At 51.8% G+C, this 17,819-nt stretch overlaps 1 protein-coding gene across 6 annotated transcripts in view; it reads left to right on the forward strand.

Annotated features, from left to right (window-relative positions):
- FBXL20 (F-box and leucine rich repeat protein 20) overlaps positions 1 to 15,294 on the forward strand; it is a 38,429-nt gene extending 23,135 nt beyond the window's left edge. For 4 of the 6 annotated variants that reach the window (XM_053964978.1, XM_053964981.1, XM_053964977.1 and 1 more), the window contains exons 4-15: positions 902 to 976; positions 3,284 to 3,378; positions 4,746 to 4,814; positions 5,151 to 5,246; positions 5,500 to 5,626; positions 6,105 to 6,179; positions 7,444 to 7,574; positions 8,693 to 8,753; positions 9,420 to 9,464; positions 10,414 to 10,470; positions 11,464 to 11,676; positions 12,910 to 15,294. In XM_053964978.1, the coding sequence (XP_053820953.1) occupies positions 902 to 976; positions 3,284 to 3,378; positions 4,746 to 4,814; positions 5,151 to 5,246; positions 5,500 to 5,626; positions 6,105 to 6,179; positions 7,444 to 7,574; positions 8,693 to 8,753; positions 9,420 to 9,464; positions 10,414 to 10,470; positions 11,464 to 11,676; positions 12,910 to 13,017 (1,152 nt within the window). In that variant the 3' untranslated portion in view covers positions 13,018 to 15,294. Of the gene's footprint in view, positions 1 to 901; positions 977 to 3,283; positions 3,379 to 4,745; positions 4,815 to 5,150; positions 5,247 to 5,499; positions 5,627 to 6,104; positions 6,180 to 7,443; positions 7,575 to 8,692; positions 8,754 to 9,419; positions 9,465 to 10,413; positions 10,471 to 11,463; positions 11,677 to 12,366; positions 12,706 to 12,909 lie in introns of those variants that run through there. The other 2 variants (XR_008434913.1, XM_053964979.1) reach the window with 2 other exon arrangements.
- Positions 15,295 to 17,819: the final 2,525 nt, after the last annotated feature.

The raw sequence follows: 17,819 nt of genomic DNA on the forward strand, positions 1-17,819 counted from the left end.
GCAGCCATTCCATGGCACAGCACAGGCAGTTCCTGCAGGGATGTGCAGCAACGTTCTGGAACGTTCCCTGCACTGCCCATGGAATTATGCAGCCACTGGGGCATTTCCTACTGCTTCTCTCCTGGCCATAACCAGACCTTAAAACAAACATCAGCAGTGAGGTTTAAACCCCAAAAACTCAATTAATGCTCACTTCTGTCATGTCGTAACTCTGCCCTAACTCCTGCCCAGGAGCTGCTGCTCTGTGCTGGGGAGGAGCTCGGTGCAGGAGGGATTTGGGATGGGAAATCCCCCCCGTGTTTCCCCCTGGCTCTTGCACAACGCTGCCTCCTGGTTACTACAAGATCCCCTTGTTCACCTTGATGAGTAACTGAAACTCTAAATTCAGCTCTGTGCTCCCCACCTGGCTGAGGGCACAGCCAGCAGCCCCGAGCTCCTGCCTGTCCTTTGGAGCAGGGAGCAGGCAGATTTTGGTGATTTAAACAAACACCAAACCCTTGGGCAGTGCAGCTGCGGGGGCCCCTGGAGGACTCACCTGTGCCCAGGTGGCCTCTGAGGTGCTGGGGAGGAAATTCCAGCCAGGAATGTGAAGGTGCCTGAGCTCCAGGCACTCTCCTGGCTCACAGCTGCACCTCCCAAGGGAGTGGAAGCAGCCAGGGCACCTCTTCCCTGCCTGGGGGACTCAGAATTCTGAGTTTTGAGGGCACCAAGCTCCCTGCAAGTGCTCCTGGTGCCTGCTCAGTTCTCCCTGCTGGCTACAATTACCTGTTGCTTTCCCACCTGGGACAGAATGTTGTTTCTCAAAGGAACAAACTGGGACTAGGTCTCCACTGACCTTTTTTTTTTTTTTTTTTTTTTTTTTTATATTAACCACACATTTACATTTTTTCCCCCAATAAAGGCATGGAATGTTCTGGCCCTGGATGGCAGTAACTGGCAGCGAATCGACCTGTTTGATTTCCAGAGGGATATTGAGGTATAAAGTGACATACAAACCCCTTTTTTCTTGTTAAAATGTAATTACAGCCTCGAATGGATTAATACTCCCAGTGTAACCCTTCCTACCTTCCCTGGAGATAGAAATCATTAATTTCAGCTCTTCAGCTTCAAGGAGTCTTTTAAAGTCTTGGCAATCCATTCAGCTTTTGAAAATGGACAGAATTCTGTATCCCTAGCAAGACCTAAAGCTAGTAATGGAAGGAAAGTAGTTTTTGTGTGTTCTGAAAACAGAAATTAGTAGAAAAGGTACTCTTTTTTTTTTTAAACTGCTGCTTGTATGGAAGAGAATTTAAGCTACTGCTCCTTGCACTCAGATAAGATCATGAGGGCTGAATGTCTGTTGAATCAGGGCCTGAAATATTTGTATCTTTAATACCAAAAATTGAAATTGAAGTGAAGATGATTTGGGAAAGACAAGGTCCAAATAGTCCCTAAAAGATGCAGCTTTGGAGCTGCTCCATTGTGGCTGAACCTGTGGGATGTGGATTCTGCAGCAGCAGTGGGGATGGAGGCTGAAAATTCAAATTGCCTTAAGCAGGAAAATGGGTGAGGAAAACCCTCAATGCTTAAAAAAAAATCTCAGGATTTTTTATCCTGTTTAAAACACCTTGGAGGAGGGAGACTGAGAACATTTCCCATTGGAGGGAAATGGGGAATGTGTGGCTTTAACTTGTGGTAGACAGAGGCTTCAAGCAGAGCTGCTGAGTGAGGGTTCTGACCTTGGGGGAAATCCTGATTTTGTAGGAAAGTGTTAAAATAATCCCTTTGTGCAGCTGAGAGTCAGGGGTGAGGAGCAGGAGGTGGCACTGTCACCTCAGCAGGCTCTGAGTGGCCTGGGGGAAGGAAATGGGGGATTTGGGGTCTTCATAATGAATCCTTCACCTCATAACGTGCCCTAAACATCCCAGACCCGTGGAATTGTTTCTTTGGAGTGGAGTTTCAGGGTTCCTGATGTGTGGAGTGGCAGGAGGTGGGACTGAGCAGCTGAGCCTGGGAGGAGGGAGAGGCTGGGAATACAAACCAGGCTTTTCCCATTCCTCAGTGCTTCTGGGGTGGTTTTCATGTCCCTGCACATCAAACCCCAGTTCTTGCCTAAGCCCAGGCTTCCCCTCTGAAAACAAAATTTGTTGTACCTCACCTCAAAGTTCCTGCTGGGCCTCCTCGGGCTCTGCTGTAACGGAGTTAAATCCATCAGTCCATGTAAATTCTTCACAGAAACACGTTTGGCTCCTCTAATTTGAGCAGAATTTATAGGCTTGCTATAACAGAATATAGAATTGAATATAAAATATAGAATATAGAATACATAATTGAATATAGAATAGAATATAGAATATAGAATTGAATAGAAAATAGAAAATAGAATTTAATATAGAATTGACTATAAAATGTAGAATAGACCATAGAATTGAATGTAGAATATAGAATTTAATATAGAATTGAATGTAGAATATAGAATTTAATATAGAATTGCAGAACCAGGGAGTGTTTCAGCTTTTCCAGCCTCTTTTCAGGGCTCTGGAGGTCGAGCATCAGCCATGGAGTTGCTCCCGTGGTGTCCCAGAGCTCACCTGGCCAGCCCAGGGTCTGATGGTGGAGTTGTGTTGTGCTGAGCCTGGTTTTGAGCTGATTTGGGGTTTTCTTTTAGACTAGAAAAGAGATTCTGTAAGAAAATCCTCATCTCTCAGAGGTCCCAAATGCCAGCTAGTCCTGGAAGGACCGAGGGATGCTCCTGCTCTGTGAGGAGCAGCCAAAGTGCAGGGGAAGGTTCTGAGTTTTTGGTGCAAATATTCTCCAGTGGTTTTGCCCTGTAGTCCCAGGGGAAAGGTAAATCCTGGCTGTAACGGGGTCTTTGGGTCCAGATTTGAAATGAAAAGCCCTTTTCTGGATCTCTGGAGCACAAATGGTTGAGCCTCTTTTCCCGCAGGAGCAGAACTCGTGGGCTGGTTCTGCTCATCTCTGTTTGGGATGGAAATTGGAGTTTATCCACTGGCTGTGCTGGAAATCGGGGCTGTGGCTCCTCTCACCTTCCTTGGGGGGTCAGTGCCCATGTCCAGGAGCTCCAGAATGGGGGAAATTTCTCAGAATGCTTCCTGTGCTTTGCTTTAGGTGGTTGCTCCTTGGCTCTCCAGGAGCTGGATCACCCTCCTGCCCCTCCCTTCGCCCGTTCCCAGGGGATCCCCATCCCCTTTGCCCCCCAGTAACAAATGGCTGTTACCTGCAGGACGCTCTCCCGCGCTCCCTGGGGGTCTGGGGGTCTCACGGGCTCCTCCTGTCTCCCCAGGGCCGAGTGGTGGAGAACATTTCCAAGAGATGTGGGGGATTCCTGCGGAAGCTGAGCCTGCGGGGCTGCCTGGGAGTGGGGGACAACGCCCTAAGGTACCTTGGGATGGGCTGCAGGAGCAAAATCCCCATTTATCCCGAGAATGAAATGGGGAGAATTGATCCCCTTCGGGTCCGAGAGCCTCGGGATGTCAAACCTGGAGAGCAGTCACAGACATTATTCATTTCTCATTTAATTACTTTTTTTAAAATTCTTTCATTCATCATTTTTATCATTGAATTTGTCTTGTTTTATCATTTAACTCATTGCGGTTTCATCTAAAAAATTAAATAGTAAATAAAAATAAAAATTAAATTTGTAAATACATGTATATGTTTATATATAAATATATCGATAAATATATGTTTAATATAATAGAAATAAAATTATTAAATAATAACTCAATTACTATAAATATCATATTAATATAAATATAATTTATATTTATAATTTAAATACATATAATTTATAATTTAATTATAAATATTAGTAATAATAATACTATTATTACTAACAATATAATTATTAACTATGTGTTCTATAAATATTAATATTTATATTTTATATATATATTATAAATATATATAATAATTAATATATAAACATTATATTCATTAATATAAGTGTTATTATATTACCACTAAATATAAAATCGATTACTTGATATGAATAAATGAAAATTGAATAAATTAATCAATTAAATAATAAATACAAATTTAACAAATCTAAAATATAAACGCTATAAATATATTTATTATAAATTTATATATTTATAAATAAATTTATTTTAACCTCACCCAGCAGCCACTTCTCTCAGTTCCCATTAAAGCAAAGCCAAGGGCTGAGGCTGAGCCTGATGGGAGCTGAGTGAATGTGGTGCCCCCAGGCTGGGACATCCCAGGGCAGGACGTGGGGCAGCAGAAATCAGGGATTTGCTTGGGTTTGTTCCTGGTTTTGTGCAGCATTTTCTTCTTTCTAGATTCTTCCCTTGATTTTTTTATTCTTTCTTGATTTTCTTCTCGATTCTCTTGATTCTTCTTTCTTTATTCCTTTCTTCTTTCTTGATTTCATTCTTGATTTCCTTCCTGGTTTTCTTGGGGTTTGTCCTTGGTTTTCTTGATTCTTTTATTCTTGATTATTTCCTTCTTTCTTGATCTTCTGCATTTTCTTCTGGATTTTCTTCTTTCTTGATTCTTTTCTTGATCTTAATCCTAATTTTCATCCTCATTTTCTTCTGGATTTTCTTGATTCCTTTCTTTTTTCTTGATTCTTTTGATTTTCATGGTTTTCTTCTTGATTTCCTTCTTGATTTTCTCTGTTTTCTTCTTCAATCAGGTTTGTAAATCTCTGTTCTGACATGTTATAAACCACCTGGAATTCCATTGCCTGACAAATCCAGCGTTTTCCTTTTCCTTCACCCCAGGACCTTTGCCCAGAACTGCAGGAACATCGAAGTGTTGAACCTCAATGGTTGTACCAAGATCACGGACGCGTGAGTAAAGCTCTTCCCTGGCTGCCAAAAAAGCCAGGCTTGAGGGGTGGGGGAGCTTTTCCATGGAATCATGGAATGGTTTGGGTTGGAAGGAGCCTTAAATCCCATCCATTCCCCCCCCTGCCATGGCAGGGACACCTCCCACTGTCCCAGGCTGCTCCAAACCCTGTCCAGCCTGGCCCTGGGCACTGCCAGGGATCCAGGGGCAGCCCCAGCTGCTCTGGGCACCGTGTGCCAGGTTCCCACCTCCATCCTCACCCCAGCCTGCCCATCCCATGGGATTTCTGTGGCCTGGGATGAATCCATTGCAGGAATGTCCCCGTGTGTCTCTTGCAGCACCTGCACCAGCCTCAGCAAGTTCTGCTCCAAACTCAGGCACCTGGATTTGGCTTCCTGCACCTCCATAACCAACCTGTCCCTGAAAGCACTCAGGTAGGAGCTGGCAGCAGGGATTTTCCGTGGAATTTTAGGATCATTAAGAGGTCTGGAAAAGACCTCTGAGATCCTCCAGCCAACCCAGCATTCCAGCAGAGCCTCCCTCTGGAGCGGGGCTTTGCCCGGTGTCCCCTGCTGGCTGCAGCTGTGCTCTGTGGCTCCCAGAAATGGGAACAGCACAGCTTCTGGCTTGGAGCAGGATTTGTCCCCGAGGCAAATGAGCTTTCCATGTGTGTCCCTGTGTCCCCAGCGAGGGATGCCCGCTGCTGGAACAGCTCATCATCTCCTGGTGCGACCAAGTGACCAAGGACGGGATCCAGGCGCTGGTGCGGGGCTGCGGGGGGCTCCGGGTCCTGTCCCTCAAGGGCTGCACCCAGGTACAGCTCTGGAAAAGTGGGAATGGGCATGGCTGGGCTGCCCTGCTGCTCCTCAGAGTGCGGGCATGGAAAGCCAGGGATTTGGGTTACTCCCTTCTCCAAAATCCCCACGGTGCTGGAGATCAGGTGCTGGTGTGGAAGTTCTTCCACAGTCCCCAGGAGTGGGACAGGGAATAAACCACTTGTGGAGCTGGAGAATCCTTTTATCCCGATTTCCCTTTTCCCACTGATCCTTTGGAGGAGGTCACTGGGATCCATGGCCAGATCTGGGCTCGGGGGGTTTCATGGCAGTCCTTTCCTCTGGCTGCTGGGGCCAGGCTCTGCTCCTGGTGGGGTAGAAGGCAGGAACACTCCTGGTGCTGCTGCTCCTGTGCTGCATTTCCCTCCTCCCCAGAGGAAATCCCCACTTCCTGCTGTCCCAGCTTTAATTCCCACATCCCAGTGCTCCCAGTTCCCATCCCTGTGGTTTCCCTTCCAGCTGGAGGACGAGGCCCTCAAGTTCATCGGTGCCCACTGTCCTGAGCTGGTGACCCTGAACCTGCAGACCTGCCTGGTGAGTGGCACTGCCCAGGATTCCCAGCCTGGCATTCCCTCATGGAATGTGCTCCATCCCCTGCCCACTTGTCACCAGCAGCTCCTTGGTGGCACGTCAGGGGCACTGAGCCCCTCACCTTTGCTGTGTCGAGGGTGTTTCTCTCTTCCCTCTGAACTTCTCTGTGGGATGAGCTGGAAAAATCCTTCCCATCAGGCTGGGCTGATGCTGCCAGGCCTCTCCTCTCATCCCCGTGCAGAACTGAGCCCACAGAGACACTTCTCCTGCACAGAAGGGCCCTCAACCAGCTCTGCAGTGCCAAAAACGTGTGTTTATGCCAAAAAAAATAGATTGGCACGGGCTCTCTGTCTGTGCCACCACAGTCTGACACAGGAACAGGGATGGATGGACCCCCTGTGTCCAGGGATAGGGATGGACAGACCCCCTGTGTCCAAGGATAGGGATGGACAGACCCCCTGTGTCCATGGACAGGGATGGACAGACCCCCTGTGCCCAAGGACAGGGATGGACAGACCCCCTGTGTCCATGGACAGACCCCCTGTGCCCAGGGGCAGGGATGGACAGACCCCCTGTGCCCAGGGGCAGGGATGGACAGACCCCCTGTGCCCAGGGACAGGGATGGACAGACCCCCTGTGCCCAGGGGCAGGGATGGACAGACCCCCTGTGCCCAGGGACAGGGATGGACAGACCCCCTGTGCCCAGGGACAGGGATGGACAGACCCCCTGTGCCCAAGGACAGGGATGGACAGACCCCCTGTGCCCAGGGACAGGGATGGACAGACCCCCTGTGCCCAGGGACAGGGATGGACAGACCCCCTGTGCCCAAGGACAGGGATGGACAGACCCCCTGTGTCCATGGACAGACCCCCTGTGCCCAGGGACAGGGATGGACAGACCCCCTGTGCCCAAGGACAGGGATGGACAGACCCCCTGTGTCCATGGACAGACCCCCTGTGCCCAGGGGCAGGGATGGACAGACCCCCTGTGTCTTTCCAAGCAGGAATTGCAAAGCCCTGCAGGACTCTCAGCACCTTCCACCATCCCTCGCCATGTCCAGCTCCAAAACATTTCCCTGCAAATCCCTTCCCTGATATTCCCAAATCCAGCGGGGTTTATCCTCCCTCTGCTGCTCCAGTGAAACATCTCCATAATAATTTTGGGGTGAAACATTTCCATAACAATTCTGGGCCAAAAAGAGCTGGAATTTGGAACTGGGAGAGACAAATCCTGCCAGGATTGAGGCAGCTGTGGTTTCCCTGGCAGCAAATCACGGACGATGGGCTCATCACCATCTGCAGGGGCTGCCACAAGCTGCAGTCCCTGTGTGCTTCTGGCTGCTCCAACATCACTGATGCCATCCTCAACGCCCTGGGACAGAACTGCCCACGCCTCCGGTGAGTTCTCCCAGCATTTCCCCCATGGAGCACTCAGCAGAGGGTCCAGGGTGGTCCCTGAGCCATTTCACCCCCAAAGGTTTTCCCAGTTTTTGTCTCTGAGCTTTTCCCAGGTTTTTGGAACAGGGTGGTTGTGATTTTTTGGGTTGTCCCCAAATTCTTGGGGTTTAAAAGAGCTCCCAGCATGGTGCCCACAGGCTCCATGTGTATCCAGGAAGAAAATGTGGGACTGGGTGAACCTTTCCAGAGGTGCCAGGATGAGGAGCAGAAACTCAACCAGGAGAAATCCCACCCCAAATTCCAGAGGAGGAATGCCAGGTTTTGGCTTCTGCCTCTGGCAGGGTGGGGATTGAGGCACTTGCGAGGATGGTTTGTGTTCACACTCAGGTGTTCATTGTTCCTTCTCAGCGTTCCAGCCTCACAGCACTGAGTTCTGCACTCTCTCATTAGCAAGGCACAAAATGGCCAACTGTCTCTTGCTGCAAGGTCTTTTAAGGCTAAACTAGCCAGTTAAGAAATGACACCTAAATTATTTTCACTTTTAACCCAATCCCAATTATTTTAACCCAATAACTGACCACTCAAAGCCAGCACTGTGGACTTCTCTGTGCAGTTACAAAACACCACCCAAACCCACGGAGAAGAAGGAAGAAGGAGGTGATGAAGAAGGAAGAAGGAGGTGAAGAAGAACAACCAGTCTCCACCCTAAAACCTCCATCTCACCCCATTTTTATTTCTATATTCTAAAACCCCAAACTCTACGTTTCCCACCCTGTGCTGTCTCACACTCCTAACCAACTCCACACCCGTAACCCCAGTGCTGTCAGTCAGTTTTGGAAGCTTTCTCCACAGCCTCAGGTCAAGTGCTGGGAGTCAGAGTCTCTCAGAAAGTTTAAAACTCTCAGCATCCAGAGCTCCCACATGGGAATTCCTCCCCATGAGGGTGTCAGAGCCCAGAGCAGCTCCATGAGGACGTGGGGTGTCCCTGGCTGGAGACATTCCCGTGTCCCCTGCTGCTCTCTCTGGCCAGGGGGTGGGACTGGAGGGCTCTCCTGAGGTCATTCCCAGCCCTCTCCGGGGATTTTGGGGCTCCAAAATTCTTCCCTTGTGTCCTGCAGAATATTGGAAGTGGCGAGGTGTTCCCAGCTGACCGACGTGGGCTTCACCACCCTGGCCAGGGTAAGAGCCCTGTTCCTCCTTCCCCTCCTGCTTTTCCTTCCTTCCTTCTCATGGCAAAAAAAAAAAAAAAACTCAGTAGGTTTGGGGAAACTCTTCATTTGGGTTTGAAGCTTAATGTCCAAAAATTTGGTTTTATGGGATATTTGGCATCGTTCTGGCTCGCACACCTGGGAGGATTTGCATCCAAACCACAGGAAATGTTAAATATTTTAGTTATAAACTTCACTGGTTTTGTCCAAATGTAACTCCCTTTACTCTCCATGATTTAAAAAACCCTTAAACGAGTGACATTTGCTTTAGAAAGAAAATTCCTTTAGAAAGGAAATTTTTTTTCCTTCAGAAGGAGCAGCAAACTTTCCTTCCAGCAGTGATATCTCATAGAGAAACCCCTTAATTTTTAAAGCAAACTATCTTTGTGGTGGTATATTTATTTATATTTATATTTTATTATATTTGATTTATATGTTTATAATGCTATTCATTGTTTCTATATTTGTATTTACAATATTTATATTTCATATACTGTTTATCTTTATATTTGTAATAGAATGTATTTATATTAATTATATTTATTGTATTTATTATATTTAAATTTTTATGGGTTTATATTTATATTTGCTGTCTGAACTTCACACCACGGGTATTTGGAATTCTCTTTATTCCTAGAATTGCCATGAGCTTGAAAAAATGGATCTGGAAGAGTGTGTCCAGGTAGGAATGCCACCTCAGGCTGTTTCTCTTGCAGCAGTGTGGAAAATTGGTGGAAAATTAGGAGATTTTCTCCAAATCAGAACTTTATGTGGAATCCTGAGTGGGAAGAATGGCTGGATTTGGAGAGGAAAATGTTGGGAAAGAGGTTTTATCCTTGGTTTGGATTCCATGGGAACTGTGCTGTAAATAATATTTAATAGTGAGAGATCCTGGGTTTGTGAGAGAAAACCCCAGATTTTAAAGGGAAAATCCCAGAGAAGAATCTTATCTTGCTAAAAATAATGGGAGCTCCCCCTGATTTGGAAATTGTGAAGCAGCAATGGTTTTGAGGGATTGAAATCAAACTGGGCTGAAGCATTTACAGGGAAAAGGGTGGAATTGACTCAAAATTCCATGAAAAAACCTCCAAGCCCAAGGGTAGATTGGAAATGGATTGAGCCTGAGAATGGGATTGTGATTCCTGGGAACAGCTGGACCCCATGCCCTGCATTCCTGGGCAGAAATTTGGGATATAAAGAGGGAATGACACCAGCCCAGGCAGGAAGGGATTGGGAATTAACCCTTAAAAGGAAGAAGCAAAGCTGAGCCAGGGCACAGATCCATCCAAGGCAGCTCCTGTGGGGGTTTGGGATTGGGAACCTTTGTGTGGGATTCCTTCTTCCTGAAGAAAACCAGGAGCTGGGCAATCTCTAGGGTGTTCAGAGGGAATCTGAGCCTTCCTTGTCCTTCCAGAGGCACATTTGGGAGCTGATATCAGCTAAAAACAATCCAGTGATGCCTCTGCATCCCAATTCTCCAAGGGCAGGGGGTGGTTTGGATTCCTGAGGGGCTGTGGGGAGATCTCATGGATTAGGGAAAATCCTGCAGTTTTGCTTTGGTAGGAGAGAAAAAAAAAACCCAAATCCTTGTGCCCAGCACCAGGATAAAAGGACTTCTCCTTCTTTTCCAGATTACAGACAGCACACTAATCCAGCTTTCCATACACTGTCCACGGCTGCAGGTCCTGGTGAGTATTCCAGGGGACACTTCCAGCATTTCCTTTCTCCAAACAAATGGATTTTAAACACTGCCTGACTTCACAGTTGGAAGAATCCTGCTGGAAACCCGACCCTGAGGAACCTCTTGTCCCTCCCCTGCTGCTCGCAGGAATCCCACCCCAGGCCCCCGCAGGAAAAGGGTTGTGGGGATTCTCCCAGGAGCAGAATTCCAAGTGGGATCTGCCTGCACAGGAGCTGCCAGTCTGTCTGGGGGAGAGGAGCCTGTAGGGCAGGCAGGAGCTGGAATGCTCGGTGCCTCTGGGAATCCACGTTCCTTTGGGGCTGGATCTCTGGGAATTTGGGCTCTGTCACCCCTGGGTTTGTGCCACGGGGGATCCTGTCCTGGGAGGTGTGGGAATGTGGGCTCTGCAGCGCAGTCATCCCTCAGGAAAGCCAGTTCCAGCTCCTGGCTCAGGCCCTGCTTCCTCCTCGAGGACTTTCCAGGTGAATCCCCCAGAAAATCCACACCGAGGGGGGGCCATCGTGTTCCTGCTGCTTCTTGGACCCAGGGCCGGGGCCCTTCCCACGGTGGGTGAGGCCACAGGTGTCCCAAAGGTGGGTTCTTGCATAGCTCAGCTGTGCTGGCATTTCTGTGCCACCCTGGGGGTCTCATCCCTCCAGAGCTGCATCCCCCTGGAGCCGTGGAAGGGACCCTAAAGATCCTCCTGTTCCCACGGGCAGGGACACCTTCCGCTGTCCCAGGTGCTCCGAGCCCCATCCAGCCTGGCCTTGAGCACTTCAGGGTTCCGGGGGCAGCCACAGCTTCTCTGGGCACCTGTGAAATTCCCAGGGAGGAATTTCCCCCCTCCAGCTGCAAGCTGGAGCTGGAAGCACATCACTCCTCAGAAAGCACAGAGCCCAGTGCAAGGAGCAAGCCCAGCCCCAGCAACCACGCACCATCCTCCCATCCCCAGCGAGGTTCTGGCTGGATTTTGGGCTTTAACCCCTCTCTTTGGGGACAGAGTTTATCCCACTGCGAGCTGATCACGGACGACGGGATCCGTCACCTGGGCAACGGCGCCTGCGCCCACGACCGCCTGGAGGTGATCGAGCTGGACAACTGCCCCCTGATCACCGACGCCTCCCTGGAGCACCTCAAGAGCTGCCACAGCCTGGAGAGGATAGAGCTGTACGACTGCCAGCAGATCACACGGGCCGGGATCAAGAGACTCAGGGTGAGCTGGGATCCACGGGGAGCAGCTGGGATGGGGAGGAGCTGGGATGGGAGGGTTTATCCATAGGGAGGAGCTGGGATGGGGAGGAGCTGGGATGGGGAGGGTTTATCCACAAGGAGGAGCTGGGATGGGGAGGGTTTATCCTTAGGGAAGAGATTGGGATCTGGAGCGTTTATCCACAAGGAGGAGCTGGGATGGGGAGGGTTTATCCACAAGGAGGAGCTGGGATGGGGAGGGTTTATCCACAAGGAGGAGCTGGGATGGGGAGGGTTTATCCACAAGGAGGAGCTGGGATCCAAAGGGTTTATCCACAAGGAGGAGCTGGGATGGGAGGGTTTATCCTTAGGGAAGAGCTGGGATCTGGAGCGTTTATCCACAAGGAGGAGCTGGGATGGGAGGGTTTATCCACAGGGAGGAGCTGGGATGGGAAGGGTATATCCATAGGGAGGAGCTGGGATGGGAGGGTTTATCCATAGGGAGGAGCTGGGATGGGAAGGGTTTATCCACAGGGAGGAGCTGGGATGGGAAGGGTATATCCACAGGGAGGAGCTGGGATGGGAGGGTTTATCCATAGGGAGGAGCTGGGATGGGAGGGTTTATCCATAGGGAGGAGCTGGGATGGGAGGGTTTATCCACAGGGAGGAGCTGGGATCCAAAGGGTTTATCCATAGGGAGGAGCTGGGATGGGAGGGTTTATCCACAGGGAGGGCTGAGCTGGCAGAGCTCCCATCACCTGGTGCCCGTGCTCAGAAGAGCTGTGAGAACCATCAGCGGTGAATTTGGAGTCGTGGAAAGGTGGAATGGTTTGGGTTGGACACTTTACACTATCCTGGATTGCCCTGGACACTTCCAGGGATCCAGGGGCAGCCACAGCTTCTCTGGGCACCCTGTGCCAGGGCCTCAGCCCCTCACAGGAAGGAATTTCTTCCCAGTGTCCCCTCCTGGGTCAGTTTCTCCACGTGTAAAAGAAAAGTAACGACAACATTTTCTCTGGATCTGTAAAGCTACGCCATAAAACTGTGGAATCTTTGCGTGGTTTGGGTTGGGAAAGCCCATCCAGTCCCACCTTCCACTGTCCCGGGCTGCTCCAAGCCCCATCCAGCCTGGCCTGGGACACTTCCAAGGCTGGGGATTCCACCCAGGGAGGAGCCCCATTCACAGTCCCTTTCGGCGGTGCCTGCCCCGGGGGCTCGGGGCGTGTCCCTGACTCCTGCCCGCTGTTTGCCCCTCCAGACCCACCTGCCCAACATCAAAGTCCACGCCTACTTCGCCCCGGTGACCCCCCCGCCCTCGGTGGGCGGCAGCCGACAGCGCTTCTGCAGATGCTGCATCATCCTATGACACTGGAACCTCCTCCCAGCAAAGCGGGGCTGGAGCCGCGCCCGCCCGGGCACGCCGGAACCCTGGAGGAGAGCGATGCCAGCGGCATTTGGCAGGGCCAGTGAGCGGGGCTGGGGTGCCCTGTAGCCACCCACACACCCCCCCTGTGATCCCAGCTGTCCCGGCGGGATGAGGGACTGGGGAAGGAGCTGCAGCTGTGCCGGCTTTTCCCGGGGTGGATTGGCCTCATCCTGAACCATTCCTGCTGGGAATTCCTGGGAATACCCCAGGGGAAGCCCCTGCGGGGAGGAGGGGAGGGCTCCCAGCCTGGAGGGACTGATGCTGCTGGTGGGGTTGGAAAAGGAGCCGAGATCCTTGGAAGTGGGGAGAGGGGAGAGGAGAGGAACACGCTCTAACCCCGTTGTGCGGAAGGGAAAATCCCAACAACCCCAAACACCCCAACAAGTCCCATGTCCCTTTGCCAGTGAGGGAATGAAGCAGCAGCTGCTGAGCCAGGATGTTCCTGGGATCCAGGATTTACCTGGGATCCAGGATTTCCCTGTGGTCCAGGATTTCCTTGGGATCCAGGATGTACCTGGGATCCAGGATTTCCCTGTGCTTCCCTGCTCCCACCTGAGCATGCTCACATGAAGGCTCATCTTCCCTGTGTCCGTGGCATCCAGCTCAGAGGCTTCCCAGATTCTTCCCAGATTGTTGTGACAGAGCTTGGAATTTCTAATGCCACATACTTTACCCTCCTCAAATCCTGGGGTTTTTTTCTTTTTTTTTCCTTTTTTTTTTAGGTTTGTTTTGTTTTGTTTTGTTTTTTCAATTTTTTTCCCCAATTCAGTCATTTCTTGAGATTTCCCAGTCCAAAGCCACAAATCCATAAGGATTTTTTCCCCAGGAGAAGCCTGAACCTGTGGTGTGCTGTCAGGAAGATTTTAAAGGAGCACGGGGATCTGCACCCCAGGCTGGGCTCTCCTGGCCTGTGTGATCAGGGATTGGGCATCCAAATTTACCCCAAATCCAGATTTTATCCCAATGACAAGGATCTAATTCTCCATACAGGGAATGATATATACACAAATATATAATTCTCAGTACAGGGAGAAAGTTGCAGTCCGTGTTCCAACGACTGTGAGTTCCCTCCTCCCGTCCTTTCCCTCCATCCTCCCCCCAAGGAAAAGCAAAGTAGAGCTTTTTGCTTGTTGCCCTGATGAAGAATTAAGGATTCCCTGACGGAGCAGGGCTGGGATCCACCCTCACCCCCTGTGAGGGCCCTTCCTGACCTCCCCACCCTCCTCAGGTAAGTGTGGTGCCCTGCAGGGAGCCCCGGGATGGGGTTTGGATGTGCCAGGCCCAGCTCTGGGGGAGTGGGGGGGGGGGGGGGGGTCGGTGGCTGCTTTTTTGGGGCGTTTCAGGCAAAACCGGCGCAGGGGAGCCCGGAGTGAGCGAATTCCAGGGGCCCAGTGTGGAACTGCTGGGCAGATCCCAAGGGTTTAAGGGGGCAGGACTGGTCAGACTGGGGCAGGTCCGTGGGAGCTCCCTGGAGCCGGGAGCTGGGGCTTCCCCTCGGTGCTGAGGAATCTCCTGGTGGGGAAAGAGCAGCTGCAGCACCAGGAATGGCTGCTTTAGGGGCTGGGGGGGGGGAGGTTTTCCCACCAGGAATTCCAAGGCCAATGCGCTGTTCCCAGCAGGAGGGTCCCAGGTGCCCCTGGAGCTGCACCCCTTCATCTCCCCCAGCCCCCCCAGTCTGTGCTCACGCTCTGCTGGGAGCAACTCCAGGCTGCTGTGGTTAAAAGGATACTGTCAATGCCCTCCTGTAGATGGCTTTTAATCCCTTATATTTATTCAAATCCCCTTTAGCGCTGTGGATTCTCCCCCTCTCCTCGGGCGCCTTCATTTCCAGAACTTTCTCCAGGTTTCAGGGTGGCAGAAGATGGTGGTGACAGACTGGACGGGTCACCCGGCACTCACAGGATTTGCACAACTCTGGGAAAATAAAAAAACAAAACACCTTTGTTTAGTTCCTACTGTGGCAGGGGAGAGCGAAGAGCAGGATTTTGGAGCCAGGGCGTAGTTGGCTGACTGATCCCTTTGTAACAGAGCAGAGTTTTCCAGGGAAAACTCGGGAACACAGAACCCAAAGCAATTTATTTTCTGTTTGCAGACCAGGGTGACAGCATTAAGGTAGCTCAAACTTCTTGACAGTGTCCTTTTAAGTCAATTATCCGTCTTCAAATGGACTCTTCCTGATGTTTATATTTATAAATACCAATAAACACCATTTTCCAAGCCGTGTCTCGCTGGGGGAGTCACTTGGTGGAGGAAAATCCACCCCCTGCATGGGGCAGCTCCTGAGCAGGGAGCTCTGAGTGTTTGCCTGGAGTCAGGAATGGTTTGGGGTGGAAGGACCTCGGAGCTCCTCCAGGGACTCCTTCCATAGCCCGGGATGCTCCCAGCCCTGTCCTCTCCTGGGATCTTCCAGGTGGGAGCCGGTGGCTGAGGAGGGCTCCGGGGCTCAGTGCCCACAGCGTGGAGGAATTGCTCCATCCTGGCGTTTCTGAGGAGTCACTGGGGGCTCTGGGACAGCCCCAGCACGGAGCCAGCCCGGGATGAGGATCCCATCCCATTTCCAAACTCCCTCGCTGTGCCAGATCCCCTTCTCCAGCCTCGGCTGGGGCAGCTCCTTCGGTTTCACGCCCTGAGCTGTTCCCTGTCCTTGGAATCCTCCCTGGTTGTGTCCCCGGGCTGTGGAGCAGAGGCTGGGCTGTCCCCACCTCCCAGCAGAGCTTTCTAGAACCTGGATTTGCCTTCCAGCACCTTCCAGCTGCCCCTGGACCCCCAAGAGGAGCAGGGACCAAGGGACCTCTCCAGGAAACAGCCTGGGACCTTCTGGGGTAGAAGATCCTCCAGCGAGGCTGAGCAGATCCAGTAGAACCAAAAAAAAAAGGGAATTTTCTGGGCTTTGAAGGCACTGCAGCACCTTTTATCCCAGTTCTGTGACAGGGTGAGGATGGGGCAGGTGGGCAGTGCTGTCACAGGGGTTGTTTCAAACCAACAAATTCCTATTTTTGCCCATCTCTGTAGTTCCCTTTGTATTTCTGTTTGATTTTCTCTCTGTTGTTCATGGCTGGCTGCTGCTGTGGGTTTTGGGGTACTTTGGTGGGTTTTTTGGCAGGATAGGGGTGGATCAGTGTGACAAGGTCCTTGGCTACAGTGTCCTGGAAAATACCCTAAAACTTTTTGGCTTTTTCTGGTGTGCTTGATGGGCCTGGGGGTGTTTTTGGGGGTGTTATTCCTTTTTGCTTTCTTTTCTGACATCCAGGTCAAGGTTTCTGCCCTCCCTCTGTGCCAAAGCCTGGCAGAGGCTCCTGTGCTGCAGCTTGGGGCCAAAACGATGGAGAAAATCAAGGAGAAGCAGCTTTTCCTCCTCAATTCCCAGCCCAGTCCGTGCCCTCCCAGCCCTTTGTTCTGCCCTGGCCCCTCCAAGGACCCATCCTGGGAGTGTCACCAGCAGGGTCCCATCACCTCCCTGTCCCTGTCCCTGGCTCTGACCTCACGTGGAAGTCCAGAGTTGATTTTTTTAAGGGATGAGGGAATCCATCCCCTGCTCCCACCGGTGCCTGTCCCAGGCTGGGGATGTCACCCTGTGCCAGCAGTGCCACACCGAGGGCTCTTTGTGCTTCATCCTCTGTCCCCAAAGGTGCAGCTGAGCCCACCCGGGGGTCCCCAGGGGCTGCGACCCCGGGGTGAGGCCCCTCCTCTCTGCAAATCCCCGTCCCCATCTCCAGCCCTGTCCCCATCCCGCCGCAGGGATGGCCCTGGGGGCTTTGGCACCTTTTGACTCGGGGGTCTCCCGGTGGCTGCTCAGCCCGAGGGGCTGGACACAGGAGCTGCACCTTGGCTCTGCCCGGGGGACAGAGAGAGCTGGAAAATGTTCTTTAAATGGTGTGGCCTGCGCTTGGCGCTGCGGGTGTAACAATGGAGCGAATGTCAGGCGAGCAGCCGGGTTTTCCACCGGGAATGGGGGGACAGGTGCTCCCAACCTCGGTTCCTCCGAGGAAAATGAGCAGGGAGGGCCAGGGAGGGAAGGAGTTGTGGGGGAAAAAAAGCTGTTTCCCATTTCCTGGGAAACACAGAATCCAAAATCCGAGGGACATCAACTCAGGCAGTGCTGAAGGGATCCAGAGTCCCCTTCTCCTGCCTCTTCCAGCACATTCCCGCTGATCCCTGGGGTCTCCTGGAAAGCCCTGTTGCTATCCTGCTCTCCACTTCCCACCAGGACATCCCAGACAATGCTGGATCCGTGTCTTTTTGCCCATTTTACAGAGGACAAAACTGAGGCAAAAAACCGCACGTGGTTAAGGTGGCCCCGGTCTCTGTGACACCGTGAGCCACCGCTGCGGGGACAGTCGGGAAAGGGCTGGTGGGACCAAGCTCTGGATGCCCATGGAGTGTTTTTGGGAGGGTCGGGGATATTCCCTTGTCCCCTCCAGCGATGGGGCCAGGGCCTCGTGTCCTCCCCTCGTCCCCGTGCCTGTGATGGCAGCTCCGCTCCGGGGCTGTCCCAGCTCCTCTCCCGAGCCCTGCCCTCCCTCCCCTGCTCCCGGCTTTGTTTATCCCAAACCCGTCCTTTGCCCCACGAGTTCGCTCCCAAGGACGTCCCCGGTCCCGCTCTGCCCGAGCGGGGCTCAGGGGAGGACTCGGTGTTTAAAACAACCCATTCCCGACTGGAATGAGGCGGCACCGGCCGGGGCTGCCCCGGGCTCGATGCCGCGGCCGGTTCCGTCCCCGCGGGGTGGGACAGCGCCTGCCCC

Source organism: Vidua chalybeata, chromosome 26 (assembly GCF_026979565.1).
Source record: "Vidua chalybeata isolate OUT-0048 chromosome 26, bVidCha1 merged haplotype, whole genome shotgun sequence".
Taxonomy (NCBI): domain Eukaryota; kingdom Metazoa; phylum Chordata; class Aves; order Passeriformes; family Viduidae; genus Vidua; species Vidua chalybeata.